Source organism: Bubalus kerabau, chromosome 1 (assembly GCF_029407905.1).
Source record: "Bubalus kerabau isolate K-KA32 ecotype Philippines breed swamp buffalo chromosome 1, PCC_UOA_SB_1v2, whole genome shotgun sequence".
NCBI classification, from domain to species: domain Eukaryota; kingdom Metazoa; phylum Chordata; class Mammalia; order Artiodactyla; family Bovidae; genus Bubalus; species Bubalus kerabau.
The window spans coordinates 19,924,092-19,948,269 of record NC_073624.1 but is presented as its reverse complement, the minus strand read 5'-3'; the positions used below and the strand labels follow the sequence as shown (position 1 = coordinate 19,948,269).

At 41.5% G+C, this 24,178-nt stretch overlaps 1 protein-coding gene across 1 annotated transcript in view; it reads left to right on the top strand.

Moving 5' to 3' along the window:
- LOC129644173 (antigen WC1.1-like) overlaps nt 1-24,178 on the top strand; it is a 62,794-nt gene that overhangs the window by 26,419 nt on the left and 12,197 nt on the right. The window contains exons 8-13 of the mRNA XM_055569654.1: nt 7,971-8,285; nt 12,068-12,376; nt 12,470-12,778; nt 21,467-21,559; nt 21,636-21,950; nt 23,292-23,606. Coding sequence (XP_055425629.1) covers nt 7,971-8,285; nt 12,068-12,376; nt 12,470-12,778; nt 21,467-21,559; nt 21,636-21,950; nt 23,292-23,606 — 1,656 coding nt within the window. The remainder of the gene's footprint in view (nt 1-7,970; nt 8,286-12,067; nt 12,377-12,469; nt 12,779-21,466; nt 21,560-21,635; nt 21,951-23,291; nt 23,607-24,178) is intronic.

The window sequence follows — 24,178 nt, the reverse complement described above, 5'->3', positions numbered from 1 at the left end:
TTTTTTTTTTTTTTTAAAGATACCTATGTGTTTGCAAGGCTGTGGAGAAATTGACACTTTTTGTGTACTTATCCACATGAAATGTATAAATTTTATTAATAAAGCTATGCAATCCAGGGGTTAAATCTCTGGACTTTCACTGTCATGGGTCCAGGTTCAATCCCTGACCTGGGAACTAAGATCCCCCGAGCCACAGCACAGCCAAAAACAAACAACAACACAAAAACTATGACCAAAAAATCTGTATGATTTGTAGTGATGTCCCTTTTCATTCTTGGTATTGTTAACTTCATTTACTCTCTGCTCTTCATTGGTATTTATCAGTGTTCATCAATTTTCAATGAGCCATGTTTAAAGGGTTTTTTCCTATGTTTTCCATCTTATACTTAACTTCTTTTCCATTCATTATTATTCCTTTTTTAATTAACCCCAACATTCTATATTTTTTTCTTATCTCCTAGTTTCTTAATTGAAGCTTACATTTTTTTTCACTTTCGGTCTTTCCTCTTCACTAAATCTAGGGTATAAATGTCCCTTAGGCCCTACTTGAGTTTCATTAGAAGAATTTATGATAATATCATTATTTTGTGTTTATTATCATTATTATTGTATTTTTATTATCATTATTTCACAATATTTGGTAAATTTTAAATTTATTCCCAGACTCAGGTGTTTTTTGGAAGGGTGTTGCTGAATTTCCCAAAATAGGGATGGCTAACAATATTTTCTTTTTAATTCTTAATTTTATTCCATGTGGTCAGAGTAAATACTCTGTATGTATTCAAAGAGTGAAATATTTTGTCCTATTATGTGGTCATTTTTGATAAATGTTCCTAGTGCATTTACAATAATGTGAACTCTTGCATTGTTGGGTGCATTGCTCTATGTGTTACTTAGTTAAATGTGCTGATTACTTTGTTGTACATCTACTGTATTCTTTGTTTTTTGTATGTCTGGTTTGTATGCTATTGAAAAAGATACAGTAAAAATCCCCCATTTTGATTGTGATTTTGCATATTTCTTCTTTTCATTCTGTCAAGTATATTTCAAAATATGTTCTGTTACCTTTCTTGAATTTTGATGTCTGTATCTTTATTAAGGGTGCATCTCATTATAATCTTGAAAATTCCCTCTTTAATTCAATTAGTGTTCAGTTCAGTTCAGTTCAATTGCTCAGTTGTGTCCAACTCTTTGCGACCCGATGGACTGTAGCATGCCAGGCTGCCCTGTCCACCACCAACTCCCAAAGTTTACCCAAACTCATGTCCATTGAGTCAGTGATGCCATCCAGCAATCTCATCCTCTGTCATCCCCTTCTCCTTCTGCCCCCTATCTTTCTCAGCATCGGGGTCTTTTGAAATGAATCAGCTCTTCACATCAGGTGGCCAAAATATTGGAGTTTCAGCTTCAGCATCAGTCCTTCCAGTGAACACTCAGGACTGATCTCCTTTAGGATGGACTGGTTGGCTCTCCTTGCAGTCCAAGGGACTCTCAAGAGTCTTCTCCAACACCACAGTTCAAAAGAATCAATTCTCTGTTGCTCAACTTTCTTTACAGTCCAACTCTCACATCCACACATGACTACTAGAAAAACCATAGCTTTGACTAGATGGACCTTTGTTGGCAAAGTAATGTCTCTGCTTTTTAATATGCTGTCTAGGTTGATTATAACTTTCCTTCCAAGGAGCAAGTGTCTTTTAATTTCATGGCTGCAGTCACCATCTGCCGTGATTTTGGAGCCCCCAAAATAAAGTCAGCCACTGTTTCCACTGTTTCCATATCTATTTGCCATGAAGTGATGAGACCGGATGCCATGATCTTAGTTTTCTGAATGTTGAGCTTTAAGCCAACTTTTCACTCTCCTCTTTCACTTTCATCAAGAGGCTCTTTAGTTCTTCTTCACTTTCTGCCATACGGGTTATGTCATCTGCATATCTGAGGTGATTGCTTTGTCTCCCAGCAATCTTGATTCCACCTTGTGCTTCATCTAGCCCAGCATTTCTCATGAGGTACTCTGTATATAAGTTAAATAAGCAGGATAACAATATACAGCCATGATGTAGTCCTTTTCTTATTTGGACCCAGTCTGTTGTTCCATGTCCAGTTCTAACTGTTGCTTTATGACCTGCATACAGGTTTCTCAAGAGGCAGGTTAGGTGGTCTGGTATTCCCATCTCTTGAAGAATTTTCCACAGTTTATTGTGATCCACACAGTCAAAGGCTTTGGCATAGTCAATGAAGCAGAAATAGATGTTTTCCTGGAACTCTCTTGCTTTTTCAACGATCCAACAGATGTTGGCAATTTGATCTCTTGTTCCTTTGCCTTTTCTAAAACCAGCTTATACCTCTGGAATTTCATGGTTCATGTATTGCTGAAGCCTGGCTTGGAGAATTTTGAGCATTGCTATACTAGCGTGTGAGATGAGTGCAATTGTGTGGTAGTTTGAGCATTCTTTTGCATTGCCTTTCTTTGGGATTGGAATGAAAACTGACCTTTTGCAGTCCTGTGGCCACTGCTGAGTTTTCCAAATTTGCTGGCATATTGAGTGCAGCACCTTCACAGCATCATCTTTCAGGATTTGAAATAACTCAACTGGAATTCCATCACCTCCACTAGCTTTGTTCGTAGTGATGCTCCCTAAGGCCCACTGTACTTCACATTCCAGGATGTCCGGCTCTAGGTCAGTGATCACACACCATCGTGATTATCTGGTCATGAAGATCTTTTTTTGTACAGTTCTTCTGTTTATTCTTCTCACTGCTTCTTAATATCTTCTACTTCTGTTAGGTCCATACCATTTCTTTTATTGACCTCATCTTTTCATGAAATGTTCCCTTTATCTCTAATTTTCTTGAAGCGATCTCTAGTCTTTCCCATTTTGTTGTTTTCCTCTGTTTCTTTGCACTGATCTCTGAGGAAGGCTTTCTTATCTCTCCTTGCTATTCTTTGACATCCTGCATTCACATGGGTATATCTTTCCTTATCTCCTTTGCTTTTTGCTTCTCTTCTTTTCACAGCTATTTGTAAGGCCTCCTCAGAGAGCCATTTTCCTTTTTTGTATTTCTTTTTCTTGGGGATGGTCTTGATTCCTGTCTCCTGTACAGTGTCACGAACCTCTGTCCATAGTTCATCAGGCACTCTATCAGATCTAGTCCCTTAAATCTATTTCTCACTTCCACTGTATAGTCATAAGGGATTTGATTTAGGTCATGCCTGAATGGTCTAGTGGTTTTCCCCACTTTCTTCAACTTAAGACTGAATTTGGAAATAAGGAGTTCATGATCTGAGCCACAGCCAGCTACTGTTCTTGTTTTTGCTGCCTGTATAGGGCTTCTCCATCTTTGGCTGCAAAAATATAATCAATCTGATTTCGGTGTCAGCCATCTGGTGAAGTCCATGTGTAGAGTCTTCTCTTGTGTTGTTGGAAGAGGGTGTTTGCTATGATCAGTGTGTTCTCTTGGCAAAACTCTCTTAGCCTTTGCCCTGCTTCATTCTGTACTCCAAGATCAAATTTGCCTGTTACTCCAGGTGTTTCTTGACTTCATACTTTTGCATTCCAGTCCCCTATAATGAAAAGGACATCTTTTTTTGGGTGTTAGTTCTAAAAAGTCATGTAGGTCTTCATAGAACCATTCAACTTCAGCTTCTTTAGCATTACTGGTTGGGGCATGGACTTGGATTACTGTGATATTGAATGGTTTGCCTTGGAAACGAACAGAGAGATCATTCTGTTGTTTTTGAGATTGCACCCAAGTACTGCATCTCAGACTCTTTTGTTGACTATGATGGTTACTCCATTTCTTCTAAGTGATTCCTCCCCACAGTAGTAGATATAATGGTCATATGAGTTACATTCACCTATTCCAGTCCATTTTAGTTCACCGATTCTTAGAATGTCGACGTTCACTGTTGCTATCTCCTGTTTGACCATTTCCAATTTCCCTTCATTCATGGACCTAACATTCCAGGTTCCTAGGCAATATTGCTCTTTACACCATTGGACGTTGCTTCTATCACCAGTCACATCCACAAATGGGTGTTGTTTTTGCCTTGGCTCCCTACCTTCATTCTTTCTGGAGTTATTTCTCCACTGATCTCCAGTAACAAATTGGGCACCTACTGACCTGGGGAATTCATCTTTCAGTGTCCTATGTTTTTGCTTTTTCATACTGTTCATGGGGTTGTCAAGGCAAGAATACTGCAGTGGTTTGCCATTCCCTTCTCCAGTGGACCACATTTTGTCAGAACTCTCCACCATGACCTGTCCATCTTGGTTGGCCCTATACAGCATGGCTTAGTTTCACTGAGTTAGACCAGGCTGTGGTCCATGTGATCAGGTTGGCTAGTTTCTGTGATTGTGGTTTCAGTCTGTCTGCCCTTTGATGCCCTCTCAGCACTACTGTCAGTTAGTGTATCTTTTCTTAAAGTCTCCTTTCTGGGACATCAATAAAGTTACTCCAGTTTTCTTATAGTTAGTACATTTTTTTCCAGCATTTTACTTTCAACCTTTCTTTGTTTTCATAATATAAGGTGATCGTTTTGCAAGTAACATTTGCATCAGTTTTGTTTTATCTTAATCCATTCACTGTAAATGCAATTACTGATATTGATGTATTGGTATCTGCCATTTGCTTTTAATTGATCCACATGCTTTATGTTCCTTTCTCTCTCTCTTTTTTTTCTTCCTTTCGTATTAAATAAATCTGCTATTATTTCAGGTTTTCCTTTTTCATTTTGATTTTCAACAGCTTTACTAGGAGTGGGGGTTTTCATACTCTTGTTTATATTAAAAGAAATTCTCTATTATTATATGTTCAACTATGACTTCTGCAGTTCTGTCTCTCAGTCTGTGTATCTCTTCTCCCTCTCCTACTCTTTATTTTCCTTCTCATCTCTCATCTTTAGGACTCCTCTAAATCACTATATTCTAAGTTCTATCTAAAATTTGTTTGACTTATTCATTCACTTTTTAATCCTGGACATTTTATTTTAGGTTGGCGATGGTTCCATTGCTATTTTTATTTGTTTATGATTTTTGTTAATTTTTTCATTTTTTTACCTGTATATTCTCCCCTTCTCTCTTTTCCCCTAAATACACTGATCGTAGTTAAAAGCCTTATTCATTTCTATCATGTGTGTCTCTGCATTCTCTTATCTCTTTTTTTCACTTTGGTCATTTGTCATGTTATCCTAACTTGTCAAATGTCATGTCATGTTTTATTGAATGCTATTAATTATATATGAAAAAGTAAGATACTCCTGATACATTTTCTAATACCTGAAAGGATTTACCCTTTGTTTTCCTAGGCAGATAGGGGGAAGGGGTGTATATCACTCAAACATCTAAATATAACCTAAAACTGAGCTGTAATAAGAGTGGGTTGCAGTTTTGGTAGCACCCAGTCCACCTCTGATTTTTCTGTCCCTATGACAGGGGCTTTCAGAGAGTTCAGTTCAGAGCCTGGATTCTTTGGTCGCTCAGCACCCAAGAGAATGAGAAAGACTCTGCTTTCCAAGTCTTTTTATGTAGTTCTTTAGCCTCCTGTCCTTCACAGCTTATATACTGGGCAGATATTTGAGGAGAAAACGTGCTGTGTGAGAGAGGCTCTCAAGACTCGAGTTTTGTCTCCAGCACCAGGTAGCCCCCAAATTATGCTGCTTCCTGTCACAACAGTAGTCCTCTGCTTGCCCGAGCCCGGATTCTGAATCATTAAATTATGCAATGAATCAGCAAATTCCCAGAGAAAAAGAAGCTGTAGATCCTTGGCTAATATTGAAATAACCTCCACTCTTTAGAATTTTAGCATATTTAGTCCATGTTGTGTCAACAAATGTTGAATACATTTCAGTTCAGTTCATCCCTCAGTCATGTCCAACTCTTTGCGACCCCATGAATTGCAGCATGCCAGGCCTCCCTGTCCATCACCATCTCCCGGAGTTCACTCAAACTCACGTCCATCGAGTCAGTGATGCCATGCAGCCATCTCATCCTCTGCCATCCCCTTTTCCTCCTGCCTGAATGTCTCCCAGCATCAGAGTCTTTTCCAATGAGTCTACTCTTCGTATGAGGTGGCCAAAGTACTGGAGTTTCAGCTTTAGCATCATTCCTTCCAAACAACACCCAGGGCTGATCTCCTTTAGAATGGACTGGTTGGATCTCCTTGCAGTCCAAGGGACTCTCAAGAGTCTTCTCCAACACCACAGATCAAAAGCATCAATTCTTCGGCACTCAGCTTTCTTCACAGTCCAACTCTCACATCCATACATGACCACTGGAAAAACCATAGCCTTGACTAGACAGACCTTTGTTGGGAAAGTAACATTTACTGTTTCTTAAAAAACATTTTTCAGCTTTTTAAGCTGTGTCCAGCAAGACCCAGCAAAACACATTGGCCTGCTGTGAATTCCTCCATTCTCCATGGAAGTGGAAAATTTTAGGTTTAATTCTCTACTTCCTCATTTACTTAAAGTGCAACATTGATAGACATTCTTTAACCTTTCTTTACATCACTTTTATGTATAAAAGGAGAGGAGAGTACAGTGAGCTTGTTAATGTTATTTGTTCAAGGGCTTGCAGGAATGTGACTTATTTCTGCTCAGTTATAGAACTAGAAGATTTTGCTGGTGGCTCAGCTGTAAAGAATCCATCTGCAATGCTGGAGACACTGATTAGATCGCTGGGTCAGGCAGATCCCCTGGAGTAGGGCATGACAACCACTCCAGTATTCTTGCCTGGAGAATCCCATGGGCAGAGGAGCCTGGTGGGCTACAGTTTATAGGGTCTTAAAGAGTTGAACATGACTGAAATGACTAAGCAAACATACACACTATTTCCCCCTAAAGATCACATAACTCCAAAATTTGAATAACAGAGATTCTTGACACAAACTCCAAGGACGGATTATATTTTTTTGGAAGAAGAGGCAACATTCTTCTTATGGACTCTGTGGGAGAGGGAGAGGGTGGGAAGATTTGGGAGAATGGCATTGAAACATGTATACTATCATGTATGAAATGAGTCGCCAGTCCAGGTTCGATGCACGATACTGGATGCTTGGGGTTGGTGCACTGGGATGACCCAGAGGGACGGTATGGGGAGGGAGGAGGGAGGAGGGTTCAGGATGGGGAACACATGGATACCTGTGGCGGATTCATTTCGATATTTGGCAAAACCAATACAATATTGTAAAGTTAAAAAAAAAAAAAGAAGCAACATTCTATGATTTCCAGTGGAATCTGGGCAGTGTCAATGTTCCTTGACATCATCTCTCAGGCAAAGTTGTTCAGTCTACTCAAAGAGATCACATTCTTTGAAAGTAAGTATCCAGATCTGAAGTCTGAAGCTTAGAACCACAAATGAAATATTCTGGGGTATACCAAGATATCACAGAATCCATTTGTTTTTCAGTTCTGAATGACTGTACCAAGGAGAAGGATTCTAATGGTAGAGGATTCATGATTGCTATCTGAGGCATCTGATAAGGCCAGTTCCTGACTCTACTCCCTTTAATCAACCCCTTTAACTCTTAGGTCAACGGCATCAAAATATGTGTGCTTTGAAAGGAATCCATCCAGCTGCCAGCTCATTCCTGAGACTCTGAAATCATTTAACTGCTCCGGTTAGAGAGACTCACATTTCCTGTAAATCTTTCTCTGATGCTGTGCAGAACTCTACAGATCAGAATGTTAACTCTGATAGGACCTTGTACCACCTTCTGTCTCAGACTACTCACTAGAGTGTTTTCAACTTAATACTTCCTGTTTTATTTTCTTCCTATTTTTCAACCTTATTATTCTCTTGCCACTGGTATAAAAAACCAGACCCAGCTGCTGCCCCATTGCAACGACTCCCTGTCTGAACCAGCAGGGTCTGCAGCCTCAGAGGAGAGCGCCCCCTACTGCTCAAGTGGGGGTCCCACAGGACAGAAAACCCTTCCCAACCCCTGGTATCCCATTTCTCTCTGCTCAGACAGTAGACAGATCCGCCTGGTGGACGGAGGTGGTCGCTGCTCCGGAAGAGTGGAGATTCTTGACCAGGGCTCCTGGGGCACCATCTGTGATGACAGCTGGGACCTGGACGATGCCCGCGTGGTGTGCAGGCAGCTGGGCTGTGGAGAAGCCCTGGACGCCACTGTCTCTTCCTCTTTCGGGACGGGATCAGGGCCCATCTGGCTGGATGAAGTGAACTGCAGAGGAGAGGAGTCCCAGGTGTGGAGGTGCCCTACCTGGGGATGGCAGCAACACAACTGCGATCATCAAGAAGATGCAGGAGTCATCTGCTCAGGTATGGTCAGTTCTTTGTCCACAGGCTGAGAAAATGGAAAGTTCCAAGAAAGCTGGTGTCTGATCAGCAGGGCAGTGGGAGATAGGTGGGCTAGAGAGGACTGAGACGCTTACCCATCCTCCCTGAGTGCACTGTGGCTATGATTGATGAGCTTCATATACTTTCCTCTTATAAGTCTCTGCTATTCTTTTCATCTCCAGTGGACTTACCTGACGGTAAAATAGCTTTATTCATTCTCCCAATTAAAATAAATTCTCATAATTTTTTTCATAATTCACTTTTTGTAAGAGTGAAACATTTGCTAACTGCCACATACACATTCTCTTTGCACAGGGAGGCTATGAGAGGCAGGGACACAAATGAGGATGCACTTTCCTGGGTGGAGTTGTTTCTGTACAAACAATATGAGACATTATTTTGCACTAAGCTAGTAGGAGTGGAGGTTACTCTTACTATAGAAGGATATCATTTACATATATAGAGATGATCCCTAAAGGGATATTATTTAACAAATCAGAGATTCTTATGGATTTGTGGCAGATTTCAAGTTTCCTTTGTAAATTTAGATGTAAATGTTCATAGTTCTTTGATGGTAGAACTAGAGAACTGTGAATGAAATGTTCTGAGTCTTATATTCTTTCATTGTTACTAGAAAAGTCTCTTTCCCCAATTTTTCCTTTAAGATATCTGTATAAATGCAAACTTTGGAGGAACACTTAGCCATACACTGGCAAGTCAAAGGTGGAGGTAATAAAACATGAATTTCTGTGTTTTATGATAAAAGATTATGTAGTTTATATTTGATGATTTCAGTGATATAAGAGACTTGTGTTTGGGGGCTTATTTGGAGCAAGAGGACAAATGTAATTTTTGAAGAAGGTGGAACAGGTTTTATAGTAGCTGGGAAGAAGGGGAATGGCAATGGGAGCTGATGAAGGCAACTGTGAGGTTCTCTGAACAGCACTGAAAGTCCAGGTGTGGTGTGGAAGATGCTATGTGTGCCTAAGGACACAAGATGTCTACGCAGCAAGAGACCAGACAAGGATATGTCTTAATTATATTTAATATCTTTACTCATTCACATCAGTTCAGTTCAGTTCAGTCGCTCAGTCATGTCCGACTCTTTGCGACCCCATGAATTGCAGCACGCCAGGCCTCTCTGTGCATCACCAACTCCTGGAATTCACTCAAACTCACGTCCATCGAGTTGGTGATGCCATCCAGCCATCTCATCCTCTGTCGTCCCCTTCTTCTCCTGCCAATCCCTCCCAGCACCAGAGTCTTTTCCAATGAGTCAACTCTTTACATGAGGTGGCCAAAGTACTGGAGTTTCAGTTTTAGCATCATTCCTTCCAAAGAACACCCAGAGCTGATCTCCTTTAGAATGGACTGGTTGGTTCTCCTTGCAGTCCAAGGGACTCTCAAGTGTCTTCTCCAACACCACAGTTCAAAAGCATCAATTCTTTGGCGCTCAGCTTTCTTAATACACATCCATACACGACTACTGGAAAAACCATAGCCTTGACTAGATGGACCTTTGTTGGCAAAGTTATGTCTCTGCTTTTGAATATGCTATCTTGTATGAGTGGTCAAGCTAATCCTTCAGTTCTTTAATTTCTGCAGTGCCTTTTCTGTTCTCTCCTGCTCTCTATGCTTCTGCTGCTGCTGCTAAGTTGCTTCAGTCATCTCTGACTCTGTGTGACCCCACCAGGCTCCGCCGTCCCTGGGATTCTCCAGGCAAGAACACTGGAGTGGGTTGCCATTGCTTTCTCCACCTGCTCTCTATAGTAGATTTTTATTCTGTTACATCATTCTTTTTGAGGCTTCAAAGTTCACAAACTTATGCAATCAGAGTCTTTCATCAGAACAAATTCCACCATGTACATAAATAATTATGAGCACACTCAGAAACCAGGAAAATTATTTAAAAAGTTGTTCTTTATGATGTGCAGGTTTTCCCCTATTGGATTACCTTTTCTCTGTCCAAAATATGGGCTCTGAAGGATGAAATCATTATCATCAGTCTTTTCTTTGGTCTGTCTCTCATATGTCATCCACTCCCTGTTTAACCTGCCACTCATTCCACCTCATTCCCTACAGGAGTTATCTCCTTTTGGAATCTCCTTTCCATTTATTTGTAGCTCTTAAGCTTTTTTTTTTTTTTTTTCTTTTCTGCTTTGGGAGAAATGGGAAAGGGTAGCAGGGTTAGGTGGCAAATGGGAGGAGCACAGGGGATAAAAAGTGTTAAAATCTCGTTGAACGAGTCTTTTTCACCCCCAAATCTTTCTATGTTTCATTCCTATTGAGGCTTTTGCAGTTTAGAAATCTCTAAAGTATATATTAAAAGACACTTACTCCTTGGAGGGAAAGTAACCTTCCTAGACAGCAACCTAGTAACCAACCTAGATAGCATATTAAAAAGCAGAGATATTACTTTGTCAACAAAGTTCCACCTAGTCAAGGCTGTGGTTTTTCCAGTGGTCATGTATGGATGTAAGAGTTGGACTGTGAAGAAAGCTGAGCGCTGAAAAATTGATGCTTTTGAACTGTGGTGCTGGAGAAGACTTTTGTGAGTCCCTTGGACACACCAGTCCTGGGTGTTCATCAGAAAGACTGATGCTGAGGCTGAAACTCCAATACGTTGGCCACCTCATTCGAAGAGTTGACTCATTGGAAAAGACCCTGATGCTGGGAGGGATTGAGGGCAGGAGGAGAAGGGGATGACAGAGGATGAGATGGCTGTATGGCATCACTGACTCGATGCACACGAATTTGGGTGAACTCAGGGAGTTGGTGATGGACAGTGAGGCCTGGCGTGCTGTGATTCGTGGGGTCACAAAGAGTTGGACACGACTGAGCGACTGAAGTGAACTGAACTGAACTGAACTGAAAGCATACATGGGTTGTTTGCTGTCTGCTCTCTTCCTCTCATTCTCCTTTTTTATACCTTGCTGGCTTCTTATCTCAGAAATCCAAATAGGAAAGGCATATGCAGTTAGCATATAGATAAGGTTAGAATACATTAAATTATCATTACTCTTTCACATTTGCTGAGAATCTCATATCTAGTATGAAGTAATCAACTAACTCAATTCTCTTGCATAATCCCACTGAGACCTCACTTTCTCCCAGGTGTCTTGATAAATCCTAGGTTTTTAAGAAAGATGGCTAGGACCATTCCCTCCCTCTCCTATGACTCTCTGAGCTTTTGTCATTTCTAAACTTACCTGTGGACAACTTCTTTCACAATTAGATTATAATACCTGCACTCAGATCCAGCCCGTGTGATATTCCCTGTCTTCAGTGACTTGAATATTGGCTCTGAGAGAATACTGGCCAGAAGTTTAGCCCCAGAAATCTCAGGATGGTCCTCTAAACTTCTAAACTTCTCTGGCTCTTAGGCCTGTAAGCTCTTGAACCCCATGGACCTTTTTCACTCTCACTTCAGCTCTGCACCCACGTTTGAATGACTACCACTGTGCAGTTTCTTTGGGCACTGTAGTTTCCATGCCCCAGATAGGAATTAACGTTCCTAACCAATATGTATTCTCAGGATTCAGCCATTCCAAACTGATTCTTCAATCCTTCTGGATATCTCTTCAGAAACTTGCTCATGAAAATGCAGTTTGACAATGACAGTCAAATTCTCTCTTCTTATCCCCTCTTATTCCACTGTTGGAAAGAAAAACTTTCACACCATCTCATGCCTGTGAATGTTGTTTCCAATTGTCAAGCCAGGTTCATGAACACTCACTGCGTTTGTTGTTCTTTGTTTCTCTTAGGATTTGTCCGTCTGGCTGGAGGGGTTGGACCCTGCTCAGGGCGAGTAGAAGTGCGTTCTGGAGAAGCCTGGACCCCAGTGTCTGATGGAAACTTCACACTCCCCACTGCCCAGGTCATCTGTGCAGAGCTGGGATGTGGCAAGGCTGTGTCTGTCCTGGGACATGTGCCATTCAGAGAGTCCGATGGCCAGGTCTGGGCTGAAGAGTTCAGGTGTGAGGGGGAGGAGCCTGAGCTCTGGTCCTGCCCCAGAGTGCCCTGTCCAGGGGGCACATGTCACCCCAGTGGAGCTGCTCAGGTTGTCTGTTCAGGTGAGATGCACATCAGGACTTAACCTCTGTGTACACTCAGTTCAAGGTAAAAAAGAAATCTGATTGTGCTGAAATCCTGTCTTTTTCTATCAGTGTACACAGAAGTCCGGCTCATGAAAAATGGCACCTCTCAGTGTGAGGGGCAGGTGGAGATGAATATTTCTGGACATTGGAGAGCTCTCTGTGCCTCCCACTGGAGTCTGGCCAATGCCAATGTTGTCTGTCGTCAGCTCGGCTGTGGAGTCGCCATCTCCACCCCAAATGGAACAGAAGGAAGTGATCAACTCTGGAAAGCCCGATTTCACTGCTCAGGGACTGAATCCTTCCTGTGGAAATGCCCTGTGACTACCCTGGGTGTTCCTGACTGTTCCCATGGCAACACGGCCTCTGTGATCTGCTCAGGTAAGACAGGGAAGGGCTACTATACTTAGGATGCTCCTGGGGTGAAATTTCCCCAAAGCAGAGAGTAAGGGAAAACAGGCTTAGAAAGGAAGATATTCTGTAGTGAAATTATTGAACTCAGGTTTCAACTGCTCATTACTCAAGAATCCAATCCTGAGAGATTAGCATGGGGTAAAATTAAAGATAGCTTTTTTGAGAAAACCAGCAGTTCTGGGGAGACAGAGGACTAATGTACCAAAGAACCAGCTCCCCCTTGCTGATCAGGGACAAGAGTTTTTAAATGGGAATTTCAGGAGTGCACAGGTGGAGGTAGGGGAGAGGTTACTGCAGAATAGCACAGCTAGCCCCGACAGTCATCTTGAAATAGGTCTGATCAGTGTCACCTTTATTATTTGAAATACAGTTAATCATCAGTTCTAGTGTTGGTTTGTTCCCACTTCCTTGAGGCCAATTATTGGAATTGTGTAAGATGAAGAAGGGCTTCCCTGTTGACTCAGATGGTAAGGAATCTGCTTACAATGCAAGAGACTCAGGTTTGATCCCTGGGGTGGGAAGATCCCCTGGAGAAGGAAATGGCACCCCACTAGTCTGGTCATCATGTAATTTACTTCTACCTCCTGGTTGGGATTTCAGCATCTGCAAAACAGCTCAAAGGATATGGCTCAGAATGTTAGCTATAGCCCATGAGGAGGAACTAAAAATCCTTGACTTTGTTTAGGGCTAAACTATTATTATTTTATCCTATTTGACTGTTTTCCTTTGTTTCTGAAAAAATTTTCATTTCTGTGATTAGATTTATTCTTTGGCTAAGGCTTTTCTACAGACAGAAGCAGGTGCAGGACATGAGGGTGGTCTGTCCTGAGAAGGCTCCGTAAGGTCCTGCTCCATAACCTTCTCATTGTTCACTCATTTTTTCAGGGGAAAGAAGTGCTAAGAAGTGCTATGTCAGGGAAAGAAATGCTTAGATGAATAATATTTTTATGAAACATTATTATTTAAGGACAATAATAGAGAACAAAGTACAAACAATAAGTGTATACCTAGATCATGTTCCCCAACCCAGCTCTACAAAGAGAACATTCACAGCACCACAGAGTCACTATCGCCTCCCAATAGCTGTGTCCTCCTCCTCTCCAGGGAAGACTGCTTACCTAAGACTTGTACTGCCATAGAATATTTTCCCAGTTTTTGAACTTTATGTATAACCATACAGAATGTTTTCTTTCGTGTCTAATTTCTCACTCCTGATGTTGTTTATGGCAACATTGTATTCAATTTTATTACTATAGAGTATTCCTTTGAATGATCACATGACCATGCATTGATCCATTCAACTAGTGGCAGAAATTTGAGTTTGTTGCCAGGTTTTGACTATTACAAATACAGTGGTGCAAGTTACCATGATGATGACTTTTGGAATAAATATTTATTATGTTTTTTGTGTGTTTAATTCTGTCTTATATTTTAATTTTCTTAATGGTATGGTGTACTTCAATGAGTCAAGTTACTAATCTTAAGTGAATTCATTCACCTTTTTTACTGTACATGTAGTGCTCCTTCAGTCAGTCAGTTCAGTTCAGTCACTCAGTCATGTCCGACTCTTTGCAATCCCATGGACTGCAGCACATCAAACTTCCCTGTCCTTCATCATCTCCCGCAGCTTGCTCAAGCTCATATCAACTGAGTTGGTGATACCACCCAATCATGTCATCCTCTGTCATCTCCTTCTCCTGCCTTCAGTATTTTTCAGCATCAGGGTCTTTTCCAATGAGTCAGTTCTTCCCATCATGTGGCCAAAGTATTAGAGCTTCAACCTCAGCATCAGTCCTTCCAATGAATATTCAGCACTGATTTCCTTTAGGATTGACTGGTTTAATATCCTTGAAGTCCAAGGGACTCTCAAAAGTCTTCTCCAACACCACAGTTCACAAACATCAATTCTTCAGTGCTCAGCTTTCTTTATGGTCCAACTCTCACATCCATACATGACTACTGGAAAAACTATAGCTTTGTTGGACCTTTGTTGGCAAAGTAACATCTCTGCTTTTTAATATGCTATCTAGGTTTGTCATAGCTTTTCTCCCAAGGAGCAAGTATCTTTTAATTTCATGGCTGCAGTCACCATTTGCCATGATTTTAGAGTCCAAGAAAATAAAGTCTGTCACTGTTTTCATTGTTTCCCCATCTATTTGCCATGAAGTGATGGGACCAGATGCCATGATCTTCCTTTTCTGAACGTTGAGTTTTAAGCCAACATTTTCACTCACCTCTTTCACCTTCATCAAGAGGCTCTTTAGTTCCTCTTCACTTTCTGCCATAAGGGTGGTGTCATCTGCATATCTGAGGTTATTGATATGTTTCCCAGCAATCTTGACTCCAGCTTGTGCTTCATCCATCCTGGCATTTCGCATGACGTGTTCTGCATAGAAGTTAAATAATCAGGGTGATGATATACAGGCTTGACGTACTCCTGTCTCGATTTTGAACCAGTCCTTTGTTCCAGTCCATAGAGCTCCTTATATCCTTCTAGAAAGAACTTTGTCCACTCCAAAATCACAAAAATGTTTTCTGAGAGTATCTCACAGAAGTGTAATTACTTTTATTTTGCATGTAATCATACGGTGCCTCTAGGACTGATAACTGTGTAGGATGAGGGTCAAGTGTCATGTTTTCATATGGGCATACAGTTGACTGAAAATATTTTTCTGGAAAGACTATTCCCTACTGCAGTGCCACCTTTGTGATAAACAAAAGGGCACATATGTCTGAGTACTTCTTTTAGACTTTCTATTCTATTCCACTGTGTCATTTGTCTATCCTTCAGCTGTACCACATTTTCTTAATTATTGTAATTTTATAGTAAATCTTGAACCTTCCCTGGTTGCTGAGATGGTAAAGAATCTGTCTGCAAGGTGGGAGACCTGGGTTTGATCCCTGGGTTGGGAAGATCCCCTGGAGAAGTGCATGGCAACCCACTCCAGTATTCTTGCCTGGGGAGTCCCCATGGAGAGAGGAGCTTGTTGGGCTATAGTCCACTGGGTCACAAAGAATTGGAAATGACTGAGTGACTAAAAACACAGAGTACGTCTGGGTAACTTTAATTTAAAGAAGTTATGTTGTTGCTGTTCTTCCTAACTGCCTTGGTCATTCTTGGTTTTTGTATTTTGTATACATTTTTGAGCTGAAGCTCGGATACTCTGCCACCTTATGTGAAGAGCTGACTCATTAGAAAAGACCCTGATGCTTGGAAGGATTGAAGGCAGGAGGAGAAGAGGACAACAGAAGATGAGATAGTTGGATGGCATCACTGACTCAATGGACATGAGTTTGGGTAAACTCTGGGAGTTGGTGATGGATAGGGAAGCCTGGCGTGCTGCAGTCCATGGGGTTGCAAAGAGTCAGACATGACTGAGTGACTGAACGACAACATAAATTTTGAATCATCTTGTCATGTTTCACACACACAAAAGCATCAGGGAATTTTATTGAGGTTAGCTTTAATCTGTATATAAATTTGAGAATGATTTATTTTGACAACATTGAGTTTCCCAAATCATTGGCAAAATATATATCCCTTCATTCAGTTCGGTCTTGAATTTCTCTCAGATGTTTTGCATGTCTTTACCTAGGTTTTCTCCTAGGCATTTTATGGGTTTGATGTTACTAGTATTTCCTTTAGTGAAGGTTTTCTAGGAGTGAATTCTCTCTGAACTTTATCTGGATTCCCCAAATGTTAGGTTAGTATTTTGCTTTAATCCTTCTTTCTTTTCTCTCCCTCTCTCTCTCACTCTAGTTTTCTCTGTCTTGCTCTAGTTTTCCCTCTCTCTCCTCCTTTGTCCCTCTCCTGCCCCATTTCCCCCCTGAGTATGTAAAATCTTTCTGGATTAAGTTGCAGATAGGATGCTCCTTTATCCCTCCATCTCCCCAACAAAAAAAATACTTCAGGGAATTTCCTTACATAACTACAGTTCAATCAAACCTTTAGAGATATAAGCCCCAGATAACATCTAAGTGCAACCACATGAAAGACCCCAAAGATAGAACTGCCAAGTTGAGTCTTTCCCAAATTACTGACCAGGAAATTATGATCAAAATTAAAAAAAAAATTCCTTCAACTGCTAAGTTTGGGGGGAAACTTTGTTATACAGTATTGTTAACCAGGCACTTACCATGTAACTAGCTTTTGTATATAGAGGAATATTTATCCTCTCATCTTCCATTTTACTATTTCTACTTTATATTGATCTAATGTGCTATAGACTCATTCTCTAGTTCTTAATTTCAGCTGTTAACTTTTTCACTGTAGAATTTTCATTTATTTTTGTTATCATTTCTCTGCCAAGACACACATCTTGTTAATTAATTCTTTGAGGACTTTAATCATGGCATTTAAATTCTCTGTCAGACTATAAAACTCTTAGAGGAAAACATAGGCAGAAGATTCTTTGACATAAATTGCAACAAGATCTTTTTTGACCAACCTTCTAGAGTAAAGAAAATAAAAAAAAACAACAACAAATAAGACCTAATTAAACTTAAAAGGTTTTGCATAGCAAAGGAAACCATAAACAGAACAAAAAGACAACTGTTAGAATGGGAGAAAATATTTGCAACTAAAATGAAACAACTAACAGGCGACTAATCTTCAAAATGCACAAACAACTCAATATCAACAAACCAAACAACCCAATTGAAAAATGGGAAAAAGACCTAAACAGACATTTCTCCAGACATACAGATGGCTAACAAGTACATGAAAAGATGTTCAACATCACTAATTACTAGAGAGATGCAAAACTGCAGTCAGGTATTACTTCACACCAGTCAGAATGTCTATCATTAAAAAAATCTACGAACAATAAATGCTGGAGAGAATGTGCAGAAAAGGGAATCCTCCTACATATGGGTATGTAAATTGGCACAACTACTATGGAGAACAGTATGGAGGTTCCTCAAAAAACTAAAAATAGAACTATCGTATGACTCAGCAATCCCACTCCTGGGCACATACCTGGAGAGAATCACCATTCAAAAAGACACATTCATCCTAATGTTCACTGCAGCACTATTTACAACATCCAGGACACAGAAGCAACCTAAATGTCCTCACAGGAGGAATGGATAGAGAAGAAGTTGTACATATATAAAATGTACATAAAAGAATAAAGTTGTGAAATTTGCAGAAACATGGATAGACCTAGAGATTGTTATGTTCGGTTTAGTTCAGTTCAGTCCCTCGTCATGTCCGACTCTTTGCGACCCCATTGACTGTAGCACAAGGGGGCTCCCTGTCCATCACCAACTCCCAGAGATTACTCAAACTCGTGTTCACTGAGTTGGTGATGCCATCCAACCAACTCATCCTCTGTCGTCCCCTTCACCTCTCGCCTTCAATCTTTCCCGGCATCAGGGTCTTTTCAAATGAGTCAGTTCTTCACATCATCAGGTGGCCAAAGTACTGGAGCTTCAGCTTCAGCATCAGTCCTTCCAATGAACATTCCGGACTGATTTCGTTTAGGATGGACTGGTTGGATCTCCTTGCAGTGCAAGGGACTCTCAAGAGTCTTCTCCAACACCACAGTTCAAAAGCATCAATTCTTTGGTGCTCAGCTTTCTTTATAGTCCAACTCATATCCATACATGACTATTGGAAAAACCATAGCCTTGACTAGATAGATCTTTGTTGGCAAAGTAATGTCTCTGCTTTTTAATATGCTGTCTAGGTTGGTCATAACTTTTCTTCCAAGGAGTAAGCATCTTTTAGTTTCATGACTGCAGTCACCATCTACAGTGATTTTGGAGCTCAAAAAAATAAAGTCAGCCACTGTTTCCACTGTTTTCCCATCTATTTGCCATGAAGTGATGGGACTGGATGCCATGATGTTTGTTTTCTGAATGTTGAATTTTAAGCCAACTTTTTCACTCCTCTTTCACTTTCACCAAGAGGCTCTTTAGTTCCTCTTCACTTTCTGCCATAAGGGTGATTCATCTCCATATCTGAGGTTACTGATATTTCTCCCAGCAATCTTGATTCCAGCTTGTGCTTCATTCAGCCCAGCGTTTCTCATGATGTACTCTGCATATAAGTTAAATAAGCAGGGTGACAATATACAGCCTTGACGTACTCCTTTTCCTGTTTGGAGACAGTGTGTTGTTCCATGTCCAGTTCTAAATGTTGCTTCCTGACCTGCATACAGATTTCACAAGAGGCAAGTCACATGGTCTGGTATTCCCAGCTCTTTTAGAATTTTCCACAGTTTATTGTAATGCACACAGTCAAAGGCTTTGGCATAGCCAATAAAGCAGAAATAGATGTTTTTCTGGAACTCTCTTGCTTTTTCGATGATCCAGTGGATGTTGGCAATTTGATCTCTGGTTCCTCTGCCTTTTCTAAAACCAGCTTGAACATCTGGAAGTTCACGGTTCACGTGTTGTTGAAGCCTGGCTTGGAGAATTTTGAGCATTACTTTGCTAGTGAGATGAGTGCAATTGTGTGGTAGTTTGAGCATTCTTTGGCATTGTCTTTCTTTGGGATTGGAATGAAAAGTGACTTTTTCCAGTCCTGTGGCCACTGCTGAGTTTTCCAAATTTGCTGGCATATTGAATGCAGCACTTTCACAGCATCATCTTTTAGGATTTGAAATAGGATTGTTATGTAGAATGAAGTAAATCAGAAAGAGAAAAACAAATATGGTATAACATCACTTATATGTGGAATCTAGAAAAAATGGTAGTGATGAACTTACTGCAAAGCAGAAGTAGAGACATCAACCTAGAGAACATCACATGGATACTAAGAGGGGAAATGAAGAGTGGGATGAATTGGGACATTGAGATTGACATATATGACATATAGACACTATTGATGTGCTGTGCTGTGCGCTTAGTCGTATCCGACTCTTTGCAACCCCATGGACTGTAGCCTGCCAGGCTCCTCTGTCCATGGGGATTCTCCGGGAAAGAATTGTGGAGTGGGTTGCCATACCCTCCTCCAGGGGATCTTCCCAACCCAAGGCTCTCTTGCATTGCAGGCGGATTCTTTACTGCCTCAGCCACCAGACTCAGAAGCCCTACACTATTGATACTAAGTATAAAATAGATATTGCCTGGAGAATCCCATAGACATGGAGCCTGATGGGCTACAATCCATAGTGTCACAGAGTCAGACATGACTGAAGTGACTTAGCATGCACACACACATAAATTTTGCCAACAAAGGTCTATCTAGTCAAGGCTATGGTTTTTCCAGTGGTCATGTATGGATGTGAGAGTTGGACTATAAAGAAAGCTGAGCACCAAAGAATTGATGCTTTTGAACTCTGGTGTTGGAGAAGACGCTTGAGAGTCCCTTGGAGTGCAAAGAGATCCAACCAGTCCATCCTAAAGGAAATCAGTCCTGGGTGTTCACTGGAAGGACTGATGTTGAAGCTGAAGCTCCAATACTTTGGCCTCCTGATGTGAAGAGCTGACTCATTGGTAAAGACACTGATGCTGGGAAAGATTGAGGGCAGGAGGAGAAGGGGATGACAGAAGATGAGATGGTTGGATGGCATCATCGACTTGATGGACATGGGTTTGGGTGGACTCCGGGAGTTGGTGATAGACAGGGAGGCCTGGCATGCTGTGATGCATGGGGTCACAAAGAGTCAGACACTACTGAGCTACTGAACTGAACACATAAAATAGATAAATAATAACCTATTGTATAGCACAGGGAACTCTACTCAGTGCTCTGTGGTGATGTAAATAGGAAGTAAATCCAAGAAAGAGGGGATATCTATCTATCTATCTATCTATCTTGTTGTTTGGTTGCTGAGTTGCGTCTGACTCTTTTGTGACCTCATGGACTGTAGCCCAAGACACTCCTTTGTCCATAGGATTTCCCAGGCAAGAATACTGGAGTGGGTTGCCATTTCTTTCCCCAGAGGATCTTCCCAACTAGGGATGGAACCCCAGTCTCCTATTTGGCAGGCAGATTTTTTTTTTTTAACCACTGAGTCACCTAGGAAACCCTTACATGTATATATAACATATTGAATTTGCTGTACAGCAGAAGCATCCACAACGTTGTAAGGCAATTATGCTCAAATAAAAATTAATAAAAATAAAATAAACTCTCTGTCAGGTAACTTTAAGAGCCAAATACCCTGGGAAAATTTTTTAATGTTTCTTTTTCCTCTTGTTTTCCATGAGATCTCTTTTATATAAGTGTTTTAAAAAATCACAAACATTGTAGATAAAAAATTGTACAAAGCCTTCAGAAAGGATTTTGTTTTGCTTCTTCTATTTAGGGGTAGATTAAGGATAGAGCAACTTATTTAACTCATTCTTAGGGCAAAGCTTGACTTAAAACAGGAATCATGGCATTGTCAGGACCAGGGCTGTTCATAGAGAAAGGGAACACTAAGATTATGGTAACTTTACTGGTATGTTACAGCTTTCATCTCAGCTCCATCACTAGATCATTATTATTATTATTATTATTTTATTTTGAATTTTTTACTTTGTATTGGGTTTAGCCGATTAACAATGTTGTTACTGTTTCAGGTGAACAGGCAGGGACTCAGCCATACATATACATGTACCCATTTCCCCACAAACTCCCCTCCCCTCCTAAAAATTATTTTGCTTAACTGAGTTTCCTGTTCTTCAACCCTCCCAACCCTCTAATCATCGCTCTTTTTTCAGGAAATCACACCCAGGTGCTGCCCCAGTGCAATGACTCTGTGTCTGAACAAGCAGGGTCTGCAGCCTCAGAGGAGAGCGCCCCCTACTGCTCAGGTGAGGGTCCCGCAGGACAGAAGATCCTATTCACCCCCCAGGTCAAGGCCTCATTGTCCCATTTCTCTCTCCTCAGACAGTAGACAGCTCCGCCTGGTGGATGGGGGCGGTCCCTGCGCCGGGAGAGTGGAGATCCTTGACCAGGGCTCCTGGGGCACCATCTGTGATGACGGCTGGGACCTGGAGGATGCCCGCGTGGTGTGCAGGCAGCTGGGCTGTGGAGAAGCCCTCAATGCCACGGGGTCTGCTCACTTTGGGGCAGGATCAGGACCCATCTGGCTGGACGACCTGAACTGCACAGGAAAGGAGTCCCACGTTTGGAGGTGCCCTTCCTGGGGCTGGGGGCGGCACGACTGCAGACACAAGGAGGACGCCGGAGTCATCTGCTCAGGTCAGCACTCCACACTGTCCACAGGCTAGGGGAGGGGAGTGCCCAGGAGGACGGGGGTCTGATCCCTGAGGGAGAGATGCTGAAAGCATCAGAGAAGGAGGCTTCCTCCCATGAAGGCTGTCTTTCCAGCAGACGTGAAGATGAGGTGCTTTCACTGCCTCCTGCAGCAGCTGAGATTCTGGTCCTTTCTCCTCAGTAGTGTTTGCTGGCAGAGCCTTTTCTGTTTTCCTTGAAATCAGGGCTCACTCTTCTGGTACATATGGTAGAGAAGTCTTAAAGCCAAGGTGCTAGTTTTTTTGTTTTGTAACAAACCACCACATAGTTAATGGTTTAAAACAACACATTTACTTCCTTACACTTCTGTAGCTTAGATGTCCAGCAGGAATCTCACAGGATGGGGACTAAGGTTTCAGTAGGGTCACATCACCTCTGAGCCTCTGGGAAAGAATCTGTTTCTTGTCTTTTCAAGCTTCTAAAAACTGCCTGCCTGCCTTCGGTCATAACCCCCTTCTGTTCATCATCAGACCAGCAACGCTCCACCTCTCTAACTGTTATACACATTCACATCTCCCTCTAACCAGAACGAGGAAAAGTTTTCCACTCTAAAGGATAGTGAGTCTAAGATTGTGATTAGACTGTGCTCAGGTGGGAGAAGGCAATGGCAACCCACTCCAGTACTCTTGCCTGGAAAATCCCATGGATGGAGGAGCCTGGTAGGCTGCAGTCCATGGAGTCCCTAGGAGTCAGACACAACTGAGCGACTTCACTTTCATGCACTGGAGAAGTAAATGGCAACCCACTCCAGTATTCTTGCCTGAAGAATCCCAAGGATGGAGGAGCCTGGTGGGCTGCCATCTATGGGGTTGCACAGAGTCGGACATGACTGAAGCGACTTAGCAGCAGTAGGTGGTTAATCCATCATATTTCAGGGTAATCTCAAGGTCCTTACCTTAATCACATCTGTAAAGTCCCCTTTGCCAGATAAGGAAACAGTCACAGGTCCATTATTTTATCTGCCTCCACACTGTCCACATCACATCCCTTTCATACACTCTTTTAGATGTTTTGTCAGGAAGCAGGAGTCAGCTCCCTCTCTCTGCAGGTGTCCAGGTTGGTCTTCCTCTCGGTTCATATCCACTACATCATAGCGGTAGAAATATTTAGAAAGACAGACACAAATGGACAAAGTCAGATAAAAAGGAGGCAGGTTTCACTCTGGTCATCTAATGGATTTGCTTCCTCAGCTGACAGAGATCAGTGTTCACATTTTTCCGGAGAGAGGAAAACCTAGAGCACTGAGTGGGGTGTCACTGTGTCCTGTCTCCTCTCTTTTGATCTTAGAGTTCCTGGCGCTCAGGATGGTCAGCGAGGACCAGCAGTGTGCTGGGTGGCTGGAAGTTTTCTACAATGGGACCTGGGGCAGTGTCTGCCGCAGCCCCATGGAAGACATCACTGTGTCCATCATCTGCAGTCAGCTTGGCTGTGGGGACAGTGGAAGTCTCAACACTTCTGTTGGTCTCAGGGAAGGTTCTAGACCCCGGTGGGTAGATTTAATTCAGTGTCGGAAAACTGATACCTCTCTCTGGCAGTGTCCTTCTGGCCCATGGAAATACAGTTCATGCTCTCCAAAGGAGGAAGCCTACATCTCGTGTGAAGGTGACTTATGTCTGTTTCTGTGTCTTTCCCAACTCTGTAGGATGTTGTTAGTGAGATTTGATATTTTAAAATCTAAGTGATGGGTTTAAGTTGAGTTTATAAAATGAAGTTTGGATGGAGCTTATTTAATCTACATGTTCCAAACTTGCTTTATGAAAATTTTTTAATTGATATAATTGATACAACATTATATTTTTTGCCGTGTTCAACAAAATGCTTATATGTTTGTGTGTATTGATAAATGATCACTACAGTAAGTCTAGTTATATCTATATATATGGATCCATATATATAGATCCATATATATAGTTAAAAAGTTTCCTTCATGATGAGAATGTTTAAGATGTATTTTCTTGCCATCTTTCAAATAGACAATGCAGTATTCACTATAGTCACCATGCTGTATGTTATATCTCTTCACCCATTAATTTTATAATTCAAATTTATACCTTTTGATTACCTTTGCCCACACCAAATCCCCCACCTCTGGCAGCCACCAACTACTCAGCATCTCTGAACTTGCTTTTTGTTTTAATATTACACATATAAATGAGATTATATGGTATTTTTCT